Source organism: Delphinus delphis, chromosome 19 (assembly GCF_949987515.2).
Source record: "Delphinus delphis chromosome 19, mDelDel1.2, whole genome shotgun sequence".
Taxonomy (NCBI): domain Eukaryota; kingdom Metazoa; phylum Chordata; class Mammalia; order Artiodactyla; family Delphinidae; genus Delphinus; species Delphinus delphis.
The window spans coordinates 26,827,123-26,848,910 of record NC_082701.1 but is presented as its reverse complement, the minus strand read 5'-3'; the positions used below and the strand labels follow the sequence as shown (position 1 = coordinate 26,848,910).

Genomic DNA, 21,788 nt, shown 5'->3' with positions numbered 1-21,788 from the left:
AGGCGATCATGCACAATCCATCTGCTTTCACTTTATCATTTGCATTTCATGCCTCCTGGCTTTTGATGTGCTGATACTTTGATGCAGTCAGGAGACACGCATTATCATTATTTCAATTTTCAAAGGGGTCAACGGGATCGGCACTTGCACACACAGATTTTTTTTTCCCCCTACAACCTCTGCACAACCACCTCCCTTCTTATTCTTCACCCTAATGTTTAACGTAAAGGATGAAGACTAAAAAGGTAGGGGTCAAATGTTTACAGTCTAAAAGCTCGCATACACCGCCTACATTCCCGCTTTACACAGGTACACGCGTACGACAAGCTAGATGGTCAGGGCTTGTGGAGTCTCTACAGGGTTTCAGACACAAAGACTCTCACACATGGAGACTCAGGGAGGCACACAGACAGAGAAAGAGGGATCTAGACGCAAGATACAGACACAAAGAGAAAGAGACCAGCACTCACACAGGAAGAGGCATGCACTCAAAGTGACCTGGACACACGCCCAGAGGATGCGAGACAGAGATTCCTATAGGAAGAAAAGGCAGATGTGCAAAGAGACACCAGTGCAGACAAAGGCAGGACGTGCACAAGGAGGGAGGCAGAAGAGGCAGTCTGAGCGTGTGGCTCCTTTCTAGTTTCCTTTCTCGTACCTGAGAGGCAAAGGGGCAGACAGGACATTCTTAATCAGTTTGCATGAAATCGGGGGTCTTCCAGCACCACGCTGCACATAAGAGGCAGTGACATGAAGACAGTGAAGCGGGCAGAGCAGGGTTAAGTAACCCCTATAACTGATCACTCCCTTCAGCTACAAATGATCGCAGCCTTCTGGAAATGAGCATTGTGGGGTAAGTTACAGCTACAGCTTTCCTGTCTTTTCCCTACAACTAGACTTCTTTAACAAGGAGCCCTGCAGGCTAGGAGGAAGATGAATATAATGAATTTGATCACAACAATTCAACCGGGTTTTAAGAAAAAAATCCCTAATGCTTTCTTTGTGGCAGGATTGAAATTCAACTAGCAAGTTTTTAGGAAAAACAAACAAACAAATAAAAACCCCAGCAGCAGCGACAACAACACACCACCACCACCTTTGCTTTTCAGGATATTCTTTGGATATCAGGGAGAAAATTAAAAACTCAATGTAACAAGATACTTTTCAGAAATCAGCTCTTTGTTCAGGTACGGGAACATTATGGAAATGCAGGTGTCTTCTTTAAATTCTATCCTCACAGATAATGGTATCTACAATTCTCTTCAGCATTCCTCAATATCTCATCCTAAGAAGGTATCCAAAAGAACAACTTAAAAATAAAGTAAGTTTCTCCCGCAGCAATAACCTCCCTCCGTAGAGGCAGTTCACAATCTTTATTTCCAGGCTACTCTCCAAAAAGAGAGCAGGACATCCAAGTTTGCCTTTGTTAGCACTGCTCTGCCTTTCCTTGGAGAGAAAGGCAAGCCCAGAGAAGGACATGAAGTTTATACAAATGCAGAGAGCAAACTTATCACATCACCCCATTCTCATTTCTGACATCCCCAAAAGCTAATTGGACTGATGGCAGTGTCAACTTATTCTAAATGGGAATGATAGGATAGGACACTTAATTCCCATCCTTCCACTTGAAAGCCAAGGCTTCATAAACAGTTTGCGTGAGTCTAGTAAACAACTTAGCATGCATATAGCTCCGCAAGCACAATCACCAAACCGTGTAAGGGAGAGGAAAAGGAAACTGAAACTGTAATGTGAGCCAACACTTTGTGCCAACTACTAGCTGCTTTTACCTATGTTTTCTCATTTGATGTCCACAGCATCATTTAGAGGTGGAAATTATCATCCCCCTTTGACAGATAAAGAAAGCTGAGGAGTTGAGGGGTTATACGAGTTGTACGAGGTCAGTCAGCCAGCCAGCCAGCCAGCCTCAGACAATTACATATTCCTGGCTCTGGAGAGAAAATAATTTTCCTATGCCTGCAAAGAAGTCAGAACTATACTGTCGGGGACTTCCTGGGCGCAGTGGTTAAGAATCCGCCTGCCAATGCAGGGGACACGGGTTCGAGCCCTGGTCCGGGAAGATCCCACATGCCGCGGGGCAACTAAGCCTGCGTGCCGCAACTACTGAGGTCTGCATGCCTAGAGCCCATGCTCTGCAACGAGAGAAGCCACCGCAATGAGAAGGCTGTGCACCGCAACGAAGAGTAGCCCCTGCCCACGGCAACTAGAGAAAGCCCGCTCGTAGCAACGAAGACCCAATGTAGCCTAAATTAATTAATTAATCAAAAATAAAAAATAAAAAAGAACGACACTGCCCTTTGTATATTCAGGTATTCTTAGATAGTTTTCACTCTTGCAAGCTGTGACCTCACTATCCATTTTTTTTCCCTCTCTGGAAAAGCCACTATGAGCTTGGATTGAAAAGGCACAAGCAGGGCTTCCCTGGTGGTGCAGTGGTTAAGAATCCACCTGCCACCGTAGGGGACACAGGTTCGAGCCCTGGTCTGGGAAGATCCCACATGCCGCGGAGCAACTAGGCCCCTGAGCCACAACTACTGAGCCTGCGCGTCTGGAGCCTGTGCTCCGCAACGGGAGAGGCCCGTGCACCGCGATGAAGAGTGGCCTCCAGTCACCGCAACTGGAGAAAGCCCTCGCACAGAAACGAAGACCCAACGCAGCCAAAAATAAATAAATAAATAAATAAATAAAGTTGAACCTTCTTTTAAAAAAAAAGGCACAAGCTTTTCTTTTGCAGGGAAAATAAATCTCCATGTCATACTCTTTCTCAACAATCCATCCATGCATCCATCCACCCATCTTTCCACTCAATAATTACCAAGTACTTCCTTATGTACAAGGGACCATCATATGTGCTCCTTTTCAGAGGTGCTTTCACAAATTTCTCAAAACATTAAAACTTGATACCCTCAGCATGTTCAGGGGATGTTTCAGAGGTAGCTCCACGTCTGGGAATAGATCTCACATCCCTCGCTCACAGATGAGAAAAAGGGAGGGAGGGTGGAACAGAAGCATTCAATTAATTCTGTCTTTCTAGAAGGACATCAGAACGTAAACTCCTCACAGCAGGAGTTTTATATGGTTTGTTTACTACATAGCAGGGCTTGGAATAGGGCCTGGCACATAGTAGGTACTCAAAACACTCATTTTGTTGAATGAATGAATGAATAGGCAGGGAAGATGGAGGGAGAGGGGAAGAGATAGAGTGAGGAAGCCTTCCCCCAATCAGGATCTAGAACTAGGAATTCACAATAATCCTCCAAAAGCTTCACATACTTCTCCCAAACCCTAGAAACTTACTTTGTTGAGGGCCCCAGCTCCTGTCAGAATTAAGTGAGAATTTTCAACCTGGATGGTTCTCTGTCCCAGTCGGACAAGGTAAGCCCCAATCCCAATGGCCCGGCATGTAACCTTAAAAAAGAATAAATTCGACATGTCACATATTTATGTTCCCTCCCTAGCTATAATAACTAAGGCACAGCTATGTAAAATCCACATTAACAGGAAAAAAATATTGCTTTTTTAGGAAATCTGTTTGATTAATAACAATACAAAACCACAGTTTCCTGGTTAAAGCAAAGAAGGTACAGAATTCATTCAATGATTCAAGTAACAGACAGTTAAAGGCTCATACGCCCTTTACTTCTCTTACACTTTTGCTTATTTCACAGATGTTTGGCATCTACACTAGAGGTATGAACAAGGAAAACGGTAAGAGGAGAAGAGATTTCAGCTGTTAATACTCTGGTAGAATATTTAGAGAAATGAGAAGTTAAGCTAAAGGCTAACATGAGGTGCTAGGTTTAGCTGGGAAATTCAATTATTTACATTATCCTGCCTTCCTACTTTCGTGCACAATTAAAATCAAATTGTAGATATACAGTTTTTAAGAAATGCTCCCATTTGGGACTAAGTAGTGGGGATGGGAGCAAAAACAAATCCTAGTCAGCTCTCCAAACATCTCATGCTCTGGCAAGATTTACCAGGCTAATGGTGATGATCTCATCATAGGCCAACGAGGATTCTCCAGCAATCATTCCAGAACCTCGAAGGTTCTCTGCTCCAAGTCCCTCTTCCTTCCCAATGATATCGGTTATCTTGTACCTAGTGGATACAGCCATGCCAAATTATACAGGTTAGACACGTTAACAACAATCCATTAAAAGAATAACCACCATTAATAGGCTGCTACAAGCATACTGAAAGCTTATATTTAATACCAGGCCTGTACTTTTTTTTTTATACTCTTCATTCATATATCTTTCCTTCTTAGCCTGGTGCCTATTTTGTCTGGAAGCAATATGGTATAGCAGAAAGAGCAAAATCTGGAACTAAGTAGACAGGTTTAAATCCCTGCTCTGACACATACAGCAGTGTGACTCTAGGGATAATAGTAACTTGTGTAAAATGGGATTTATAGTATCCACTTCTACGGGTTGACATGAAAGTTAAAGCAGCAAGGAGAGGGTTTGACACATAGGTGGCGCTCCGATGTTAGATACCCTCTCTTACTTTCTAGGACAAGTTTCTTAAAAGCAGGGTCAATGTGTATCTATCTCTAATAAGCAACAGCTTTTAAATCAACAATTTTAGATAAATGTTACATAGGAATAAAAAAAATCCAGAGGCACAGTGAGAACACTCAGGCCAATTTCTCAAGTCAAAAATCCTCTCTCTTTCCAAGACAAGGATGGAAGGGGAAGGTCAACATAGTGCACTCTATCCCTGCTCCTCTGTAAGTATCAAGTGTATACACGAGAGTTCCTGGCATAGTCCTCTGGAGGGGCAGGGGGAATGTGTGTAGAAGTGAAATGCTGGACAAGTTATACAGAAAGCATCCTGGGGATCCAGAGGGAGCCACCCATCTGCCTTCTCGGCAGGGGATTAGGAGTGATAGCTGATAATGGGAAATGGGAGATGGGGAATGCAACTCATAAAAGAAAGGAAAAATACAAAGTTGGAAGTAGAGATGGACATATATTATTTATTGTTCCATGTGTACCCTTAAGGCTTGGCACTGGGCACAGTTTTAGAAATTGAAATAATAAATAAATATCCCATAGTGGCTCTTAAACTATTTATTTTTTTGCTCCCATATTTCTGTTCCCTACTTCTAGCCTTCCATCAATTCCTTTTCTTTGCCCTTGCTGTTTGTCTGGGGCTTTGCGTTTCTGCTTCCCAGATTCCCAATAATCCCTTCTCACAATAATTCCCCAATTCTTCCTTTTGCTCTGTATCTAGACTCTAGTATAGTTAGGTTACAGGTAAAGCTCATCTCCCTTAAGGGGTTAATGAGCCACATTAATTTGGTGGTGGTGGGGGGGAACGTGTCCTTTTAATAAGGCCCACATGCCATATAGTCACAAATACTCATGGGCCCAGTCAGCCTTCTTTGCAAAGCAGATGTTTTCCCTCCTCAGGAGTGCCTACTGCTTCACAGGTGTTTGTGATTTGTTAAGTGGCATCTTCTCCCCTTGTATTATATGAAAAAGATGAAAAATTTCCCATTTTCTGCTCTGTGATCTGAGCCTTCTACCTTTAAGAGTATCATTCTTTAAAGCAGTACCAGGGACTTCCCTGGTGGTCCAGTGGTTAAGACTCCATGTTTCCACTGCAAGGGGCACGGGTTCAATCCCTGTTGGGGGGAATAAGATCCCCTCGTGCTGCATGGCATGGCCAAAAAAAAAAAAAGTAGTACCAAATTTTAATGTTACTTATAATAAAAATCTTCATGTAGTGTAATATAATTAACAAAACATGTTCATGTATATCATTTTTGATCCTCACAGCAGTCCAGTGTGATAGGGAATATCATCTCCATCATCATAGATAATGATACCCAGGAGTTTTGATTGCTTACTATGTGCTGAGTTCCGTGCTAAGGGCTTTACATATACTGGATAACTTGATCTTCATCATACAGATGAGGAAACTAAAGCTCAGAGAAGAAAACGGACTTGCTTTAACAAAAGCAATATACAAAATCAATAGCTTTCTGAGATACCAGTAATAAAGAGTTGAAAAATATAATGGCGGGGGTGGGGTGGGAATCCCATTCAGAGTAGCAAGAAAAATGCAAAACACATAGGAATATTTAAAAACTGGCAAAATCCCACCATACCTATACTGTAGACCAAGACATCCTGGGATGGATGCCACAGTGAACTGTCGGGTGCACTGAAGGATATTTCAGATTTTTGAGAGAAACACTATGATATGTGATATCTGTTGGATGCCTCGCAAACTACTAGTTTTAAGTAGTTCATGGTTTAACATGAGGTGCTGCTACATTCCTTCTGACAATGTCCTATCTTTGCAAAGCTGGGTTTTCAGTTTCTGTGGGGAAAAAAAAAGTTCTACACAAAAATCAGTGCAGAACAAAACGTGAGGGTGGCTATGTCCAAGCTGATTCCAAGGTTTGCAATGTCGTATGGGTGCAAATATCCCATTAGTAAGTAACTCTAATTATTTAAGAATAGAATAAAATTTTTTCAGTTATGTGTATTATACAGTTGACCCTTGAACAATGCCAGGGTTAGGGGCATCAACCCTCAGCAGTTGAAAATCCGAGTGTAACTTGTAGTTGGCCCTCATATATATGGTTCCTCCATATCCATGGATGCATATCTGTAGATTCAACCACCCACAGATGGTATAGTACTGTTGTATTTACTGTTGAAAATGTCCACACAGAAGTGGACCCGCACAGTTCAAACCCACGTTGTTCGTGGCATAAATACTTATGAAGCTGTCTGGGTCAGCTTCCTTAATAATCAGAAATATTAGGCATATCTTTTTGCCTAAAGGTGTTATGAAAAAATTACAGAGACAGTAAAGGTGCTGTGAACCAAGAACGAGTGGGAATTTCTGGCATAATCTATATAAAGAAAACTATAAAACTTTAAAAAATACACTTAAATAACTGGAAAAACATACCATGTTTCTTGTTGGGAAGAGTTAATATTATGAAGTTCTCGGATCTTCCTAAATTGATTTATAAACCTAATGCAATCTGAATCAAAATCATTACGGAAAGTTTTGGGGAATTAAAAAAAAAATGAGCCTATCTGTAAAAAGACAAAAATAGTTAATAAAACTTGGGGAAAAATTAAGAATGTGAGGAACTCTGGCCCATTAAAGTAGTTAAAATAGTGTGGCGTTAGTCCAAGAATAGAACAAAAAACAGAATATAAAGCCTGGTAATTGAGTTAAGATTATTATAAAAGTGAGGAAAGTATGAATTATTCAATAAATGGTATTGGAGCAACTTATTAACATTCTGGAAAATACTTGCAGATAGATTATAAAAATGTTCAACTTCACTGGGGATCAAAAATACCAGTTAAAATAACAATTGCTGTTTTTATCCTATTTTATTAATTTACAGTAAACAGTGTTGGCAAGGGTGGAGAAAAAATTAAAGAGGGGAAACAAGCACTACCATATACTGCTGGTGGGAGTGTAGCTCTTGGGAGGACAATTTGAAATTATCCAAAAAAATCTTTAAAAAAATGGACATACTGGGCTTCCCTGGTGGTGCAGTGGTTGGGAGTCCACCTGCCAATGAGGGGGACGCGGGTTCGTGCCCCGGTCCGGGGGGATCCCGTATGCCGCGGAGCGGCTGGGCCCGTGGGCCACGGCCGCTGGGCCTGCGTGTCCCGAGCTTGCGCTCCGCAACGGGAGAGGCCGCGGCGGTGAGAGGCCCGCGTACCACAAAACAACAACAACAAAACAAAACAAAACAAAAATGGACATACTTTTTGACCAGTAATTTCACTTTTAGAGATTAACCCAAAGGGAATAGCCAGAGATATTCTTCAAAGTTTACATAAAAGAATGACCAGCCCAGGGATATAGCAGTAAAAACCGGGATAGTCTGTATGTTCAAATATGATATATTCATTATAATGATTTATATGAAGCCATTAAATATCATATTCTCAAATTATACTGTAAGAATATATAAAATTTCTCCCTAAATAATATTTAGTAAAAAGAACAAATTACAAAAGCCCTTTTCTATTATGATCCCAATTATGTAGGAAAAAAGGTGTGTGTGTGTGTATATATATATATATATATATATATATATATGACAGAAAGAATATAATATACATTAATAACTGTGATCTCTTGGTAGGACTGTAGCTGATTTTTACTTTTTCTTCATAATTGTTTATATGTTCCAACTTTTCAAAATGAATAATTATTATAAATATAGTTTAAAAACCTTAATCAATAATAAGGTCTTTCAGCTAGTAAGTGGTACAGCTGAGATACAAACCTAAGGCTTCGAGATTACTCAACAAGCAATCTTCACTGCTCTTCAAGGTCATGATCAGCAGGACAGTGAGAAAAAAATGATCATATTCTCCTTTCTTTAATCCACAGCCAAATTATTCTGATACATAATACCTACCTGGATTCTCCTTCATCCTCCACGTGTTCACAATGGACAGAGTTGAGAGCACTGACTCTCTTATAATCTTGAGGGGTCAGATATAAATATTTGTATCCCTGTGGGAAACACAAATAGTTTTCAACTCATTATTTGCCATCACCACAGAAGACCCAGCAAGGCATGCATAATGCAGCTTCTTCCAAAGCTGGCTTTAAATCTCCAAATCGTGTCTCAGAGTTACTGTCTCATAGAATACTACCATAGACAGTTCTTTGAAAGACGGAAGTGCCTATTTCTGCAGTCACTGACTGTGTCCTTGAAACAAGATATCTTGTAGCTACAACTCCAGGTATACTCCACTCATTTCCTTTTCATCAAGGTTAAAGGGTCATTCTCTAATCTTTACTGACACCTCTATTAAAGATGTCAACACAAAATTAAAGAATTATATGAATTACTATCCTTCATTTTCTCAAATCCATAGTACCGTCAACATATAGACGGGTCAAGCATAATTGAGAGCATCACAAAACTAGGCTATTCAATCTTAAAATCAGAAGTCTATGCAGTGCTAATGATCAGTAATCACTGAGCTCATACCTTTTGCTTTTCTAAATAAACAAATTCTAATCCCTATGTACATTAAAAAATTATACTAACACTTCATAACTGACTTATTTTTATACATTCATATACACACTCACATAGAAACTAGTTATTTAATATGTGTGTTCACCTTAAGTGAATCAGTCACTCAGAAAAAAAAAAAAAAGGAAGCAGAGAAAAACTTTTAAAATACTATGAGAAATTATGTCCACCATTTAACTGAATTTGTCCCACAGGGAGCACAACATGCCAGAGACATGAATTTGAATTTGCCACTGATTTTGCCTGACTTATGACAAGAATGCCCCGTAGCACTGAGTGTCAGTAGTATGTCTGTCAGCACATATTTACTGAGTGCCTATTATGTGCAAGATACTGTTTAAGACACAGAACAAACAGAAAGGAAGAAAACAGGCAAAAATTCCTGGCCTTGTACAACTCATCTTCTAGTAGGTGAGTCAGAAAATACACAAAATAAATAAGTTAAGCATACAGTGTTAATGGGAATAATGTTTAAGGAAAAAATAAAATAGAGGAAGGAGACAGGAGAGTTGGCAGAGTTGAACTTTTAGAAGAATAGCCGGGGAAGGCTTTAATGAAAATGTCATTTGAGCCAAGACCTGAAGAGCTGAGGAAATGAGACATGAGGATATTTGGGGGAAAAGCATTCAGGCAGAAGGAACCACAAGTGTGAAGCTGCTGAGTGTGTCCAGCAGGCTCAAGAAACAGTGAAAAGGCTGGTAGAGCCACAGTGTGGAATCAGGTGGGAGCAGCAAGAGAACAAGGACGGAGTGGTACTGGAAGGCCAATCTAGGGAGGGCCTTGCAGGTAACTATATGGTTCCTGGCCCTCACTTGAGTGAGCTGGGAAGCCTTTAAAGGGTTTGTTTTTTTTTTTAAGATATATATATATATTTTAATGAATTTATTTATTTATTTTTGGCTGTGTTGGGTCTTCGTTTCTGTGCGAGGGCTTTCTCTAGTTGCGGTGAGCAAGGGCCACTCTTCATCGCCGTGCGCGGGCCTCTCACCGTCGCGGCCTTCTCTTGTTGCGGAGCACAGGCTCCAGACGCGCAGGCTCAGTAGCTGTGGTGCACGGGCTTAGTTGCTCCACGGCATGTGGGATTTTCCCAGACCAGGGATCGAACCCATGTCCCCTGAATTGGCAGGCAGATTCTCAACCACTGCGCCACCAGGGAAGCCCTTTAAAGGGTTTTAATCAGAGGTAAGTTTTGAGTTGTGATCTGATTTACATTTAACTGGGTCATTCCATTTTCTGTTGAGAGTAGACTTTGGGTAGGGGTAGGGGCAAGGCCAGAAGCAGGAATGTCAATTAGCAAACAATGCAATAAATGCAGTAAGAGGTGGCAGGGACTTGGACTACTGTGTAGCAGTGGAAGTGCTCAGAGATGGTTGGATTCTGGATATATTTTGAAGGTCAGGATGTACACATGAGTTATTGACAGAGAGGAAGTGGGATATGAGAAAGAGAGGTCAAGGATAACTCCAAGGTCTTTTACTTAAATGAGGAATAGAGGTATCATTTATTGAGACAGAGAATATTGTGGGAAGAACAGATTTAAGGAAGAAGATTAGAAGCTACGTTTAGGCAGATGTGCAGGTAGAGATGTTGAGTCTGGATACATGAATCTGAAGTTCAGGGGCAGGATATAAATTTGGAAGTTTATCAGTTTATAGATGGAATTTAAAGCTTTAAGACTGGATCACCAAGGGAAGGTGAATATAGAAAAGAGGAGAGGTCCAGGGACCAAGCCCTAAAACACCTTTTTGTTTTCCTTCTTATCTCACCTTCCATACAAGCTATCCTGCCACAGCACCAGGTGAGAGGCACTGGGCCCTGTGGGGTTGCGGCTGGGGAGTCCTAGACTTCTTGGTCCTGCCACAGCCTCTGTGGCACTGACATGTGTCTCCATTCACATTTTTTTTTATAATTTAAAAAAATTGAGATAAAATTCACATAACATAATACCGGCCATTTTAAAGCGTACAGTTCAGTAGTTTTTAGTCTATTCAGATGCTGTGTAACCACCACCGCTATCTAATTCCAGGATATTTCCATCACCCCCAAAAGAAATACTGTATTTATTAGAGGTCACCAACAATTCCCATATACTTTTAAAATGAATTTTACTGAAGCATAATTTACGTGCAATAAAATCCATCAGTTTTAAGTGTTGTAGTTTGATGAGTTCTGACAAATGTATACACTTGTGTGTAATCGCCACCACAAGCAAAATATAGAATATTTCCATCATCCCCTGACACTCTTACATTTAAAGATGTAAAAGGCAGCAAAGGAAACTGAGAAAGAGTGGCTGGTGGGGGGCGGGGGGTAAAAAGGAGACTGTAGGTTCCTGGAAACCAAGAGGAGAAAGTATTTCAAGGATGAAGCAGTAACCAACCACATGGAATACTGCTGAAATGTCAAATAGGTGAGATTCAGATTTTAACAATATGGAATCAATGGCGACCTTGACAAAAGCAGCTCTGATGGAATGGTGAGGGTGCAAGGGGGACTGATATGGGTTCCAGAGGGGATGGGAGGGAGAAGAGTATCTGGAAACAGCAAGAAGAGAAACTCTTTTAAGAAGTCTTTCTGTAAAGGGAAGGAAAAAATGGGGTAGGGTTAGTTAGTGACTGGAGGGGTAAGTGTCTGTGTGCTAAAAAAGGAGTATATTTAATAGAGAGGGAAAAAGTGATGAGGTAAGAAAGAAGGGGGAGAAGTTTTGATCTACATCCTTAAGTTGGCAATAAGGAAAAGGGTCAAGCATAGCGGGATTGGCCTTAGATAGAAGCAGGGACCGTTCATCAAAGTACAGGAGAGAAGGCGGAGAATAAGAGCACAGATGCAGATATACAGGAGCTCGTGGAGGCTCTCTTCTAATTGCTTCCATTTTCTCAGTGAATTGGGAAGCAACATCATCAGCTAAGAGTGAGGATGAAGGAAGAGGGTGTTGGAGGTTTGAGGAGAGAGATGTCAAACTGTCAATCAGGAGGTTGGTAAGCTTGAATTTAAAGACCAGTCAACAGCACTGTGTATTTTTCTCCATCAGTGTTCAGCTATGCAGGTGAGGGAAAAGGAGTAGATGGAGAGAGTTGGATTTAAACAAGGTTTCTGTACAGACACGGAGTAAGCGGAATGAAGAGAAAAAGCAAAGAAACTGAAGGCATGGGAAAGGTAGTGATTACGATCATTAGCCTATGGTAGACTTTGGATTTAAGGCTGGATAGGAATAAAATGAGTATGTAAGGAGGGAGTGAAGAGCAGAAGAAAGGTGGCAGGATCAATAGTTGTAGGTCTTGGTGAGTGCAAAGGATTATTGGACTTGGGGTACTAAAGAGAGTGAGCTGGAAAGATAGGACAGAGAAATGGCAAAGGAAGGGATGCTTGAAGTTGACATTATGGGGAATGAGAGGCTGATCTGGGATGTAGGATAGGACCACTGAGGGAGAGGAAGTCAAGGATCCAAGAGGCTAGATAATGGGATGAATCATCTATGTATATATAGCAATCGTCAAGAATGATAACAGGACTAGTAGTACTGGAGAGAGTGACAATGTGCCAGCAACTAAAAGATGCAAAGAAGAGGGAGTGGCCAAAGGGTAGGGAACACTATAATAAGGAGCAGTGATGGTACGGCACAGTCTGATGCCATGAGATTCAAAGACAGGGGTTTTCAGTGAGAAGGGAGGGAAAAGGGTCTGGAAGTAGCAGTGAGGCACTAGCAAGAAGCTATTTTCCTCCAGGCTCAGTGGTACAAGGGAAAGAGAAACCAGTCACCATTTAAGAGGGCTACAGGGGAAGGAGAGTCTTCAGAGGACAGGCAGGTTTCAAGTAGAGCAAGATTAGAGAATAATCAGAGAAGAAGCTGAGGATATGAGAGATTTTGCTGATGACTGACCATAAGTCTTGGAAGCCAAAGGAGAATAATTTAAAGGTATATATTTTGGGCTTCCCTGGTGGTGCAGTGGTTAAGAATCCACCTGTCAACGCAGGGGACATGGGTTCGAGCCCTGCTCCAGGAAGATCCCTCATGCCACGGAGCAACTAAGCCTGCGAGCCACAACTACTGAGCCCACGCGCCACAACTACAGAAGCCCGTGTGCCTAGAACCTGTGCTCTGCAACAAGAGAAGCCACCACAATGAGAAGCCCACGCAGCACAATGAAGAGTAGCCCCTGCTCGCCACAACCAGAGAAAGCCCGCGCGCAGCAACAAAGACCCAATGCAGCCAAAAATAAATAAATAAATAAATTTATAAAAACAAAAAAAACTTCTACCTCTCTCTACACACGTACACACACACACGCGTGCGCACACCCGTATGGTAACTTGAAGTATTATCTTTTCTTAGTCTGTACCTTGTAAGGATCCTCAGGATCTACCCAGGCTACGTGAAACATGTGACGAATTTCCTCTGCCAGTCCAATTCTTGCTCCACTGTTGGCTGCTACATAGATGCGTGGGATGCCCTCTGCCCTGGCAAGCTCAGAAGCTCTGAGAAACAGCAAATCCTCCTGGGGGCCAAAGGACCCAATTCGGTATGTGATATCATTGCCAATAACAATGATATCTCGGCCTTCTGGATATTCTGGACTTTTAAGGGTCATTTTCCAAGCTACCATGCCAATCTGCAAAGGCATAAACAAACAAACAAATAAATACAAGCTTCTTACATGCAGAATTATTTTTCAGGTTACTTGAAGATATCAGACTGCACGTAGACACAACCTGCAGGTAAAGATATGCATTGCTAAAGAGCCCAGCTCCCTGCGGGAAACTAGAACAAATATTCTAGCATACTTCTCTAAGATTATGTTGAGAATAGCTGGTTTACTGTATATGTATTTCACAGTTGTCTCAATTTCTTCTTTGGGTCTGTTCGAAGAAGATGGAAAAACCAAAGTCTAAATGCACTCAGGCTATGTGTGGAAGAATACTGGGGCACTGGGAATTAAATCCGGGATGCCCTACCTTACTACCCTATCTACTAAGATATCGCTTGTGAGATTCTTTCCAAGAAATCTTTAACACACAGGAGAACAGAAAGAGGACTACCTCTCATGGACTATACAACTTTTACAACCCTGGGTCCTTTTATTGTCCTCTAATATTTGACAGAAATAATAGCAACATTCTTTACAGGCTTGCTTCAGGTATCTTCCATTTCTGCAAGAATTTGCTGTAGCTCAACACTGCATCCTTGTGACCATCTCTTGCTGATTTCTCCCAACACTAGAAAACCAAAGGATGCAAGTAACCAACCTCTTGCTGCACTATGATATATATAAATCTCTGCGCACTGTTCAGTAGCATCTGGCCAGCCACACAAATAAATGATACTGACTTAATAGGCAGGGGTGACATGTCTCTTCCCAAACCCTCACAGCCCTCTCCTCTTTTAATCCCCTTCTATATGAGAACTAGTCACTCCTTCTACTTGTTTGTTCGCTAGTGCCCTTTCTTTTCTACTCACTCATTCCCCAGTTAACGGCTGTTTTTCATGTCTGCCTGTCTGTTTCCCTATACCTAGATAAGTAATGCTTTCCGTTCTTTTTTTTTCCTGTTTCTTTCTGTCTCCCCCGCTTCCCACCACCACCACTCGCCCCCAAACACAAAGCCTACCAGACGAGCATTCCTGGTCCTGCCTAATGGAGCCCAGCCACATCTGCAGCCTTGGTCCCTCATCCCTGGGCTGCTGTGTATCACCTCATTGCGGAGCCAGCCACCAAGAAGGGCCATGAACAGATGTAAATAGCAGCATCCCTGGAAAGCCACATGCATCACCCAGACTCAATCGGGCCAGTGATCATAAGCTCTGAGTACACATTTCTCAATCCAATTGCACATCCACTGTAATCAGGCTGGTTGAAGCTTCCCACACAGCTATTTGTGATTCTCAGCATTAAGAAATATATATATATGAAACACCTACAGATAAATATAAGCTATTTAATATATACCACTGGCCAAATACAAATCAAAATCGATATAATACATAGAAAAAAAATCCAGTCACCTTCTGAGGTAAGGCAGTATTACTCTATCTGCTCATTAAAGACAGAGAAAAGGAAGAAGAAACAGATCATCCAAAAAACAGCACAGAGAAGCTCCAAATATCAGGATAATTTTGGTCATAGTTTTTAAGAAGCTGATCAATATGGTGCCCACGTGGGGAAAAATATTTTAACTGCCTTCTCACGTGGCCCTCTAATCCAGCATCGCTTTTGTTTTTCAGGAAGGAAAAGCTATTTCCTCTAAATGCACTTGTAGTTAGGAAGATTGGGCTCTACACCAAATTTTATGACATATTAACTTTAGCCACCTAGGCCAGAGTAGCTTAGATACAAGCCCAGAAGAATCTACTTTAGCATTTGCATGCGAATGCAAACACTGTGTCTATGTGGCACTGGGCAAGCAAATAACACTCTTATCTTTTGCTATTACCTGGGGACTCTGTGTCACTTGGGCAGTCAGTTCAGCAATTGGCCAGGTCATCATGCTTGCAATATTGACTTCTAATTATTAGTAGTACTTTTTAAAAAATTAATTAATGAATTTATTTTTGTCTGCGATCGGTCTTCGTTGCTGTGCGCAGGCTTTCTCTAGTTGCAGCGAGCGGGGGCTACTCTTGCGGTAAGCGGGCTTCTCATTGCGGTGGCTTCTCTTGTTCCGGAGCACGGGCTCTAGACGCATGGGCTTCAGTAGTTGTGGCTCGTGGGCTCTAGAGTGCAGGCTCAGTAGTCGTGATGCATGGGCTTAGTTGCTCCGTGGCATGTGGGATCTTCCCGGACCAGGGCTCGAACCCATGTCCCTGCATTGGCAGGCGGATCCTTAACCACTGTGTCACCAGGGAAGTCCCTTGACTTCTAATTAGGTGTCAACACAGCAGCACCAAGAACACACTACTCTTAATGTCTTTCTAAAATGTGTCCCTTATCAACTGTCCCCCTCCCCACTTAAAAAGTACCAGTACAGAGTGGAGGGTGTTGTGTGAGTCTTGGTACAGTGAGATTCCTCACTGGAAGAGATTAAGTTTTGAATAAGCACAATGGATAAATCTCTAAGGAAGAATCTGTTGCTCAATTTATATTAAAAATTAGATTTTACTGCTAATCAAATGACGGGATACATAATGGTGAACATGGGCTTGGGAGTCAAACAAACTTGGATCCACATCTAAGCCCTACCACTTATTAACTGTGTGACCTTGGGAAATTCACTTAACTTTATCGAGCTTCAATGTCCCCACATACAAAATTAAGAAAATATTACCTATGGGATTGATGAAAAACTATTAGAAGCAGTAATCTATTATATTAACTCTAACATACAAAGTTTGCCTTTGTCTCTCCCCTCAACCTATCCAAATCTCACCCGTTCCATAAAGGTGCATTCAAATTCCATTTCCTCAGAAAAGCTTCCCCTAGTCTAAAGTGACTCCTTTCTTCTGATCACCTACTAAGACCTTCATATAGAGAATTCATTTGATAATTAATCACATATGGCCTAGGACAGCTTTTAGCTTGCCAGCTTGAACCATCATATCATCTATTCCAGTGCATAGCAGGACTCCTACACATTTCTACACATAATATGGGAGTAATAAATACTTGCTGGTTCCACAGTCATTTCATTTTTTAAATGATACGTGGAAAATAGTCAACACCAAAGGCTTAGAACATCGTGCATGACTTATCTCTAGGGATCACAGAATAACAGTACTAAACATCATTAAAATATTTTATTTTTAAAAAATAATAAGAATAATAGCTACCATTAATTGCACACTTATAACATGCTGTACTGTACTATAAATGTTAATAAATACTGATAATAGTTAGGAGGTTAAGCTGGAAAATCTGCCTGTCTTGGTTCAAATTTCAGCTTTATATGAGCTGTATAGCCTTGGACAAGTCACTTAACCTTAACCTTAACCTCAATTTTTCCGATTATACCATGGGGATAACAATATCTTTCTGGAGGGATTGTTGAGAGGAACACCACATTAAATTAGTACAGAGCCTGGCATATAAAAGTCCTCCAATAGTAGCTATTATTATTATTAATTTTAAAAACAGCTGTTATTATTGCCATGAGAAAACCAAGGCACAGAGGACTTAAGTAACTTGTCCTATACCGAGTGTGAATGATTTATTCTTTAAAGTATGATTCACATAATTTCATTTACTAGAGAAATTAAGGAAGTATGTTCCAGACTACTGCCACTGCACTTAGCTGAAACAATATGGAAACATGAACATCAATTATAACACAAACATAAACGTCATTGACACCTAAAGGCAATGTGGTACCCTGGATTGGATCCTGGAGCAGAAAAAGGTCATTAGTAGAGATATTGGTGAAATCCAAAACAAAGTCTGTATTTTATTTAACAGTATGGTATTATACCAATGTTAATTTCTTAGTTTTTATAATTATAACATGGTTATATAACGGAATAATGTTAGGGGAAGCTGGGTGAAGGTTAATGGAGGTTAAATGGGAACTCTGTATGATTTTTGTAACTCTTCTGTAAATCTAACATTATTTTAAGATAAAAAGCTGAAAAAATAAATGTCATGATAAAAACTTTTTTAGAGGGAGTATATTGACTAGTGATGTCATTGTTAGTGTTCTGTTCAGCCTTATAAAATGGTGGCTATGAAGACTATGAACAGTATTTTAAAATGCCCATGATGTAATGCTAAATTTAAAGAAGCAGGATAACAAAATTGCATGCATACCATAATAACTCTGAGAGGCAAAACGGTGTGGTAGTCAAGGGCACAGACTCAGAAACTATATTCTACAAATCTGAATCTAATGTAGTCTGACTCTGACAGAATAGAGGTTCAGTCAGTTTTCTAGCCACACAACCTTAGGTAAGTTAGTAACCTCTATATGCCTGAGTTTCCTCATCAGTAAAATGGGGTAATAATAACCTATTGTATTAAGTCTGCTGTGAAGACTAAATACATGTTAAATCTTATAGTAAGTGTTGCAACACACGCACACATGCATACACACACTATCTCTATCTAAAAGCTTGTTGGGGGCTGGGGGGAAGGGAAATAAAGAAACATAGCAAAACGGGATGATAATTATTTAGGATGATGGGACTGTGAATTTTTTCCCCATTTTCCAAATTTCTTTAATATGTTTATGCCTTCATAACTTAAAAATTTTATAAATTAAAAAGGGAGGGCTTCCCTGGTGGCGCAGTGGTTGAGAGTCTGCCTGCCGATACAGGGGACACGGGTTCGTGCCCCGGTCTGGGAAGATCCCACATGCCGCGGAGCGGCTGGGCCCGTGAGCCATGGCTGAGCCTACGCGTCCGGAGCCTGTGCTCCGCAACGGGAGAGGCCACAACAGTGAGAGGCCCGCATACCACAAAAAAAAATTAAAAAATAAATAAATAAAAAGGGAGAAAAAACTACCAAATACTTCTTCACTGGGTAACAGGTACATGGGAGCTTATATTATTATCTCTAGTGCACATTTGAACATTTTCACAGTGAAAAAAAAAATTTTAAGGAGAAAAAAAAAATCTCACCAACCCAACATATTTCTCATGTTTTAGAGGAACTGACTCTAAGTTTTAGTTATACTACAACAGATCACATCTATATAAAATTTAAAGAGAGGAATAAACATATGAAAACTTAAAATCAAGACTCACCTTAAAGGGAGAAGAGTCTCAAGAACTGTCTTAGTCTGTTGGGGCTATCATTTCCTTTTTTAAAAAGAAATGCTCTGCAATGATGTGGTATAATGTAAACATATGTATATATAGGTTTATACAATATTAATATCTCTACCTTAGAAGTACTGCCTCAGTGTTTTTCTGGTCTGATAGTTAAATACATATTTATACTTTTAAAGTCAATATTTGTACAATAGACAAGAACAGTGCCTATCAGCTAAATACATATTTAGGACTGTACCACATGTACTCCAAACATGTACTAAAATCAAAAGCTTATATTTATACAGAGCCTTTCATCTTGAAGGGGGCTAAAGAGCTTTACAAACATGTACATAAAAGGACATTTGCACTGATAGGCAGGCAAGATATCAATTCACCCGCTCCCCTATTTCTTCCAGCAGTCTGGGGTAGAACACATGGTGTCAACAGATGCAGGTCTGTAACAGCTGCAAAGACATGTAACACAATAATCCACTATACCCAGTCACGGAAAGAGGGCTTGCAACTTGAGAACAGCAACTGCTCTCCTCCAGTGCAGAAGCACCACGGCCATTGCCAGCTTTGTGTTTTTAAATTATTCTCTACCAAACTCAACTAATCACCTGACAAAATTGAATTTGATACTGGAAATGGTTTCTGAATGCAAAGTACTTTGTCTGATGATGAAAACTAGTTTGAAAAACGCTTTCCTCTGCCCTTGTTAGATTTAGGGAAAAAAAAGGGGGTCACAACATTCAGGAGAAATGGTTCAAAATATTCTATCTAAGAATAGCTTTGTCTCAGAGGATTGGGTCATTACTTCAGAAGACAGTCATATTTTCCTCCCATTTAATTAGGACACCGTAAGTTTTTCAGTCAAATTACTTTATATGGATGGGGTCTATCTATATTATACATACAATGGAGGTTTTATATTGAAAATTCTGCAATCACTATATAAAAGCATACACAAGTGTGACAATGTGATCAGGAATATGACATTCACTGACTTCACCTAAGCCAAGCTGCCCTGTATGTTAACTTAAAAATAACAACCGAAGGAAATTCCATCACTGGATCCTCTTGTTTCAGCTTCTCTCTCCCTCCAACGTTTCTATGCAATAAAACCTAGTGAAAATGACACTCCAGGACTAAGGGCTAAGGAAGCAACAAAGTGAGCACATGTAGCCTGAAAGGGGCTTGTCAGAGTGGCTGGGTTTATGGTCTAACGAGTGTCAGACTCGGGCTTTTGGTCCCTGGCAATGCCACTGACTTCTTCCCTGACCACTGTCTTGCCGAGAGAGGCATGGACTAACCAGGTGGTTCTAGGGACTTACCGCCAATTATAGTTTCATTAATATAGCCATAACTCAGTTTTTAAAATATCTAATTTCAGATTATTTTTGATAACAGAGCATTCCAATTAGCAGGCTTCTTAGGTGTAGGATTATCCACCTAAACTAATTACCTTAAAGTGAGAAAGGGAAGAGGTTCAAAAGAGTTACCGTGAATAAGTTAAGGATCAGCAGAAATAAACATTTGTTTTCCTTATACAAGTTCTAAGGAAGAAGATATTTCTTTGGCCACAGTCTGATCCTGGAATAAACACGCGCAAGCAAGGGAGGAGGGGATGGGGCGGAGAAGGCAAGCAGAAGAGAACAGTCTTATTTAACTGTTTTTATGTGGGTAAAATGATTTGTGCTACAGTATTTCCATAAGAAGTGGGACCATTATTTTCCTGTAGAAACACATTTGGTTTGAAAAGTATCACTGGACAGGACGTGAAAATCAAACCGAATGAATTATTCACAACCTCCGATCAGAGGTGATCATTATTTCTGATGCTCCAAACAGTGATTAGGATTCTGCCCTGAGATGTCATTTTCTCGCTGAGTAACACCAGTGATACAGAAAGGCATTATCTATCTATTCATATGTGTATTTTTTCTCCTGGGAGGACCTCGGTTTAATGTTACTGTAACAGATAATAAAAACATGATAATATTAACATTTATTCTGATGACGCCCATAAATGCCATTAGTCTGACACAAAGTGTCAACACTAATCATGACCCCAAATTAACACCAAAATTGACATCAACATTAATTGTACTATCAGTGTGAATAGAAGGTACAAGTGTACATATGCACATGTATACACCTGCACTTTCCAAAGCTGCTGCTACCACAAAGTAAAACAACAATATTTAAGCTCAATAAAGAAGTCTGAAGGGAAAGCTAAGGGGCACAACAGGACAGGAATTTGTTGTCAAGGATGTAAGAAGCATTCAAGTCTAGCTATGCCGTGGGAAGTAGAAAGGGAGTATCTTTGCCACAGCTGCCTTTCTTGTATCTCCACACTTTGAGTTCATCGGTAATAATATCTTTCTATATGGACCCAAACACAGGTTAGACTGTGGTTGAGATGTCGAAGCTTTATTTATTTTCCATGCTGAAAGTCTAAAAGTTGAGTGTTTCTGGCAAAGCCTCCAGTAGCTATCGTGCTACTACTGCTAATGCTGGGAAGATGACTATCCGACAAGGCTCTGGGGCAGAAATATAAAGAATCCTAGAACGTTAGAGCCGAAACAGACCCAGGCAGCATCTGCATCATGAAGATGAAAACACTAAGATCCAGAGAGAAGAAATATGAACTCGAGTTCCTTTTCAGACAGATAACAAAATGCTACCTTTCCCCCTTCCTTCTGTATGTTGGATGGAATACTTCACTTTTAATTAGATACTATCAAAAAATAATTACAATTTTAACTTATATTAGAACCTCGTGGGAAAAAAAATACATCATGAAATATTAGAAAATACTGTATAGGTCTTAAAAGGTGTATTTTTAAACCATAAGGCAATGCAATATTTGACTTAATTTGTGCCATTCAGAAAAAACATGCTGAAAAAATGTCAATGCCTTCCATGTTGTATTATCTTCTGGATATCATGTTCCGTTGCCTAGTGTCGTGTGAGCACATAAAGGAGCTGGAAACAATTTTCTTAACAGCTGAAAAAGTCTTTTTTTCATGCTTGGATAATTCAAAAATGGCT

The 21,788-nt window shown here is 40.4% G+C and overlaps 1 protein-coding gene across 1 annotated transcript in view; it reads right to left on the bottom strand.

The window, feature by feature from the left end:
• ACACA (acetyl-CoA carboxylase alpha) overlaps positions 1-21,788 on the bottom strand; it is a 233,868-nt gene that overhangs the window by 56,401 nt on the left and 155,679 nt on the right. The window contains 4 exon segments of the mRNA XM_059997545.1: positions 3,316-3,426; positions 3,999-4,119; positions 8,435-8,532; positions 13,405-13,674. Coding sequence (XP_059853528.1) covers positions 3,316-3,426; positions 3,999-4,119; positions 8,435-8,532; positions 13,405-13,674 — 600 coding nt within the window.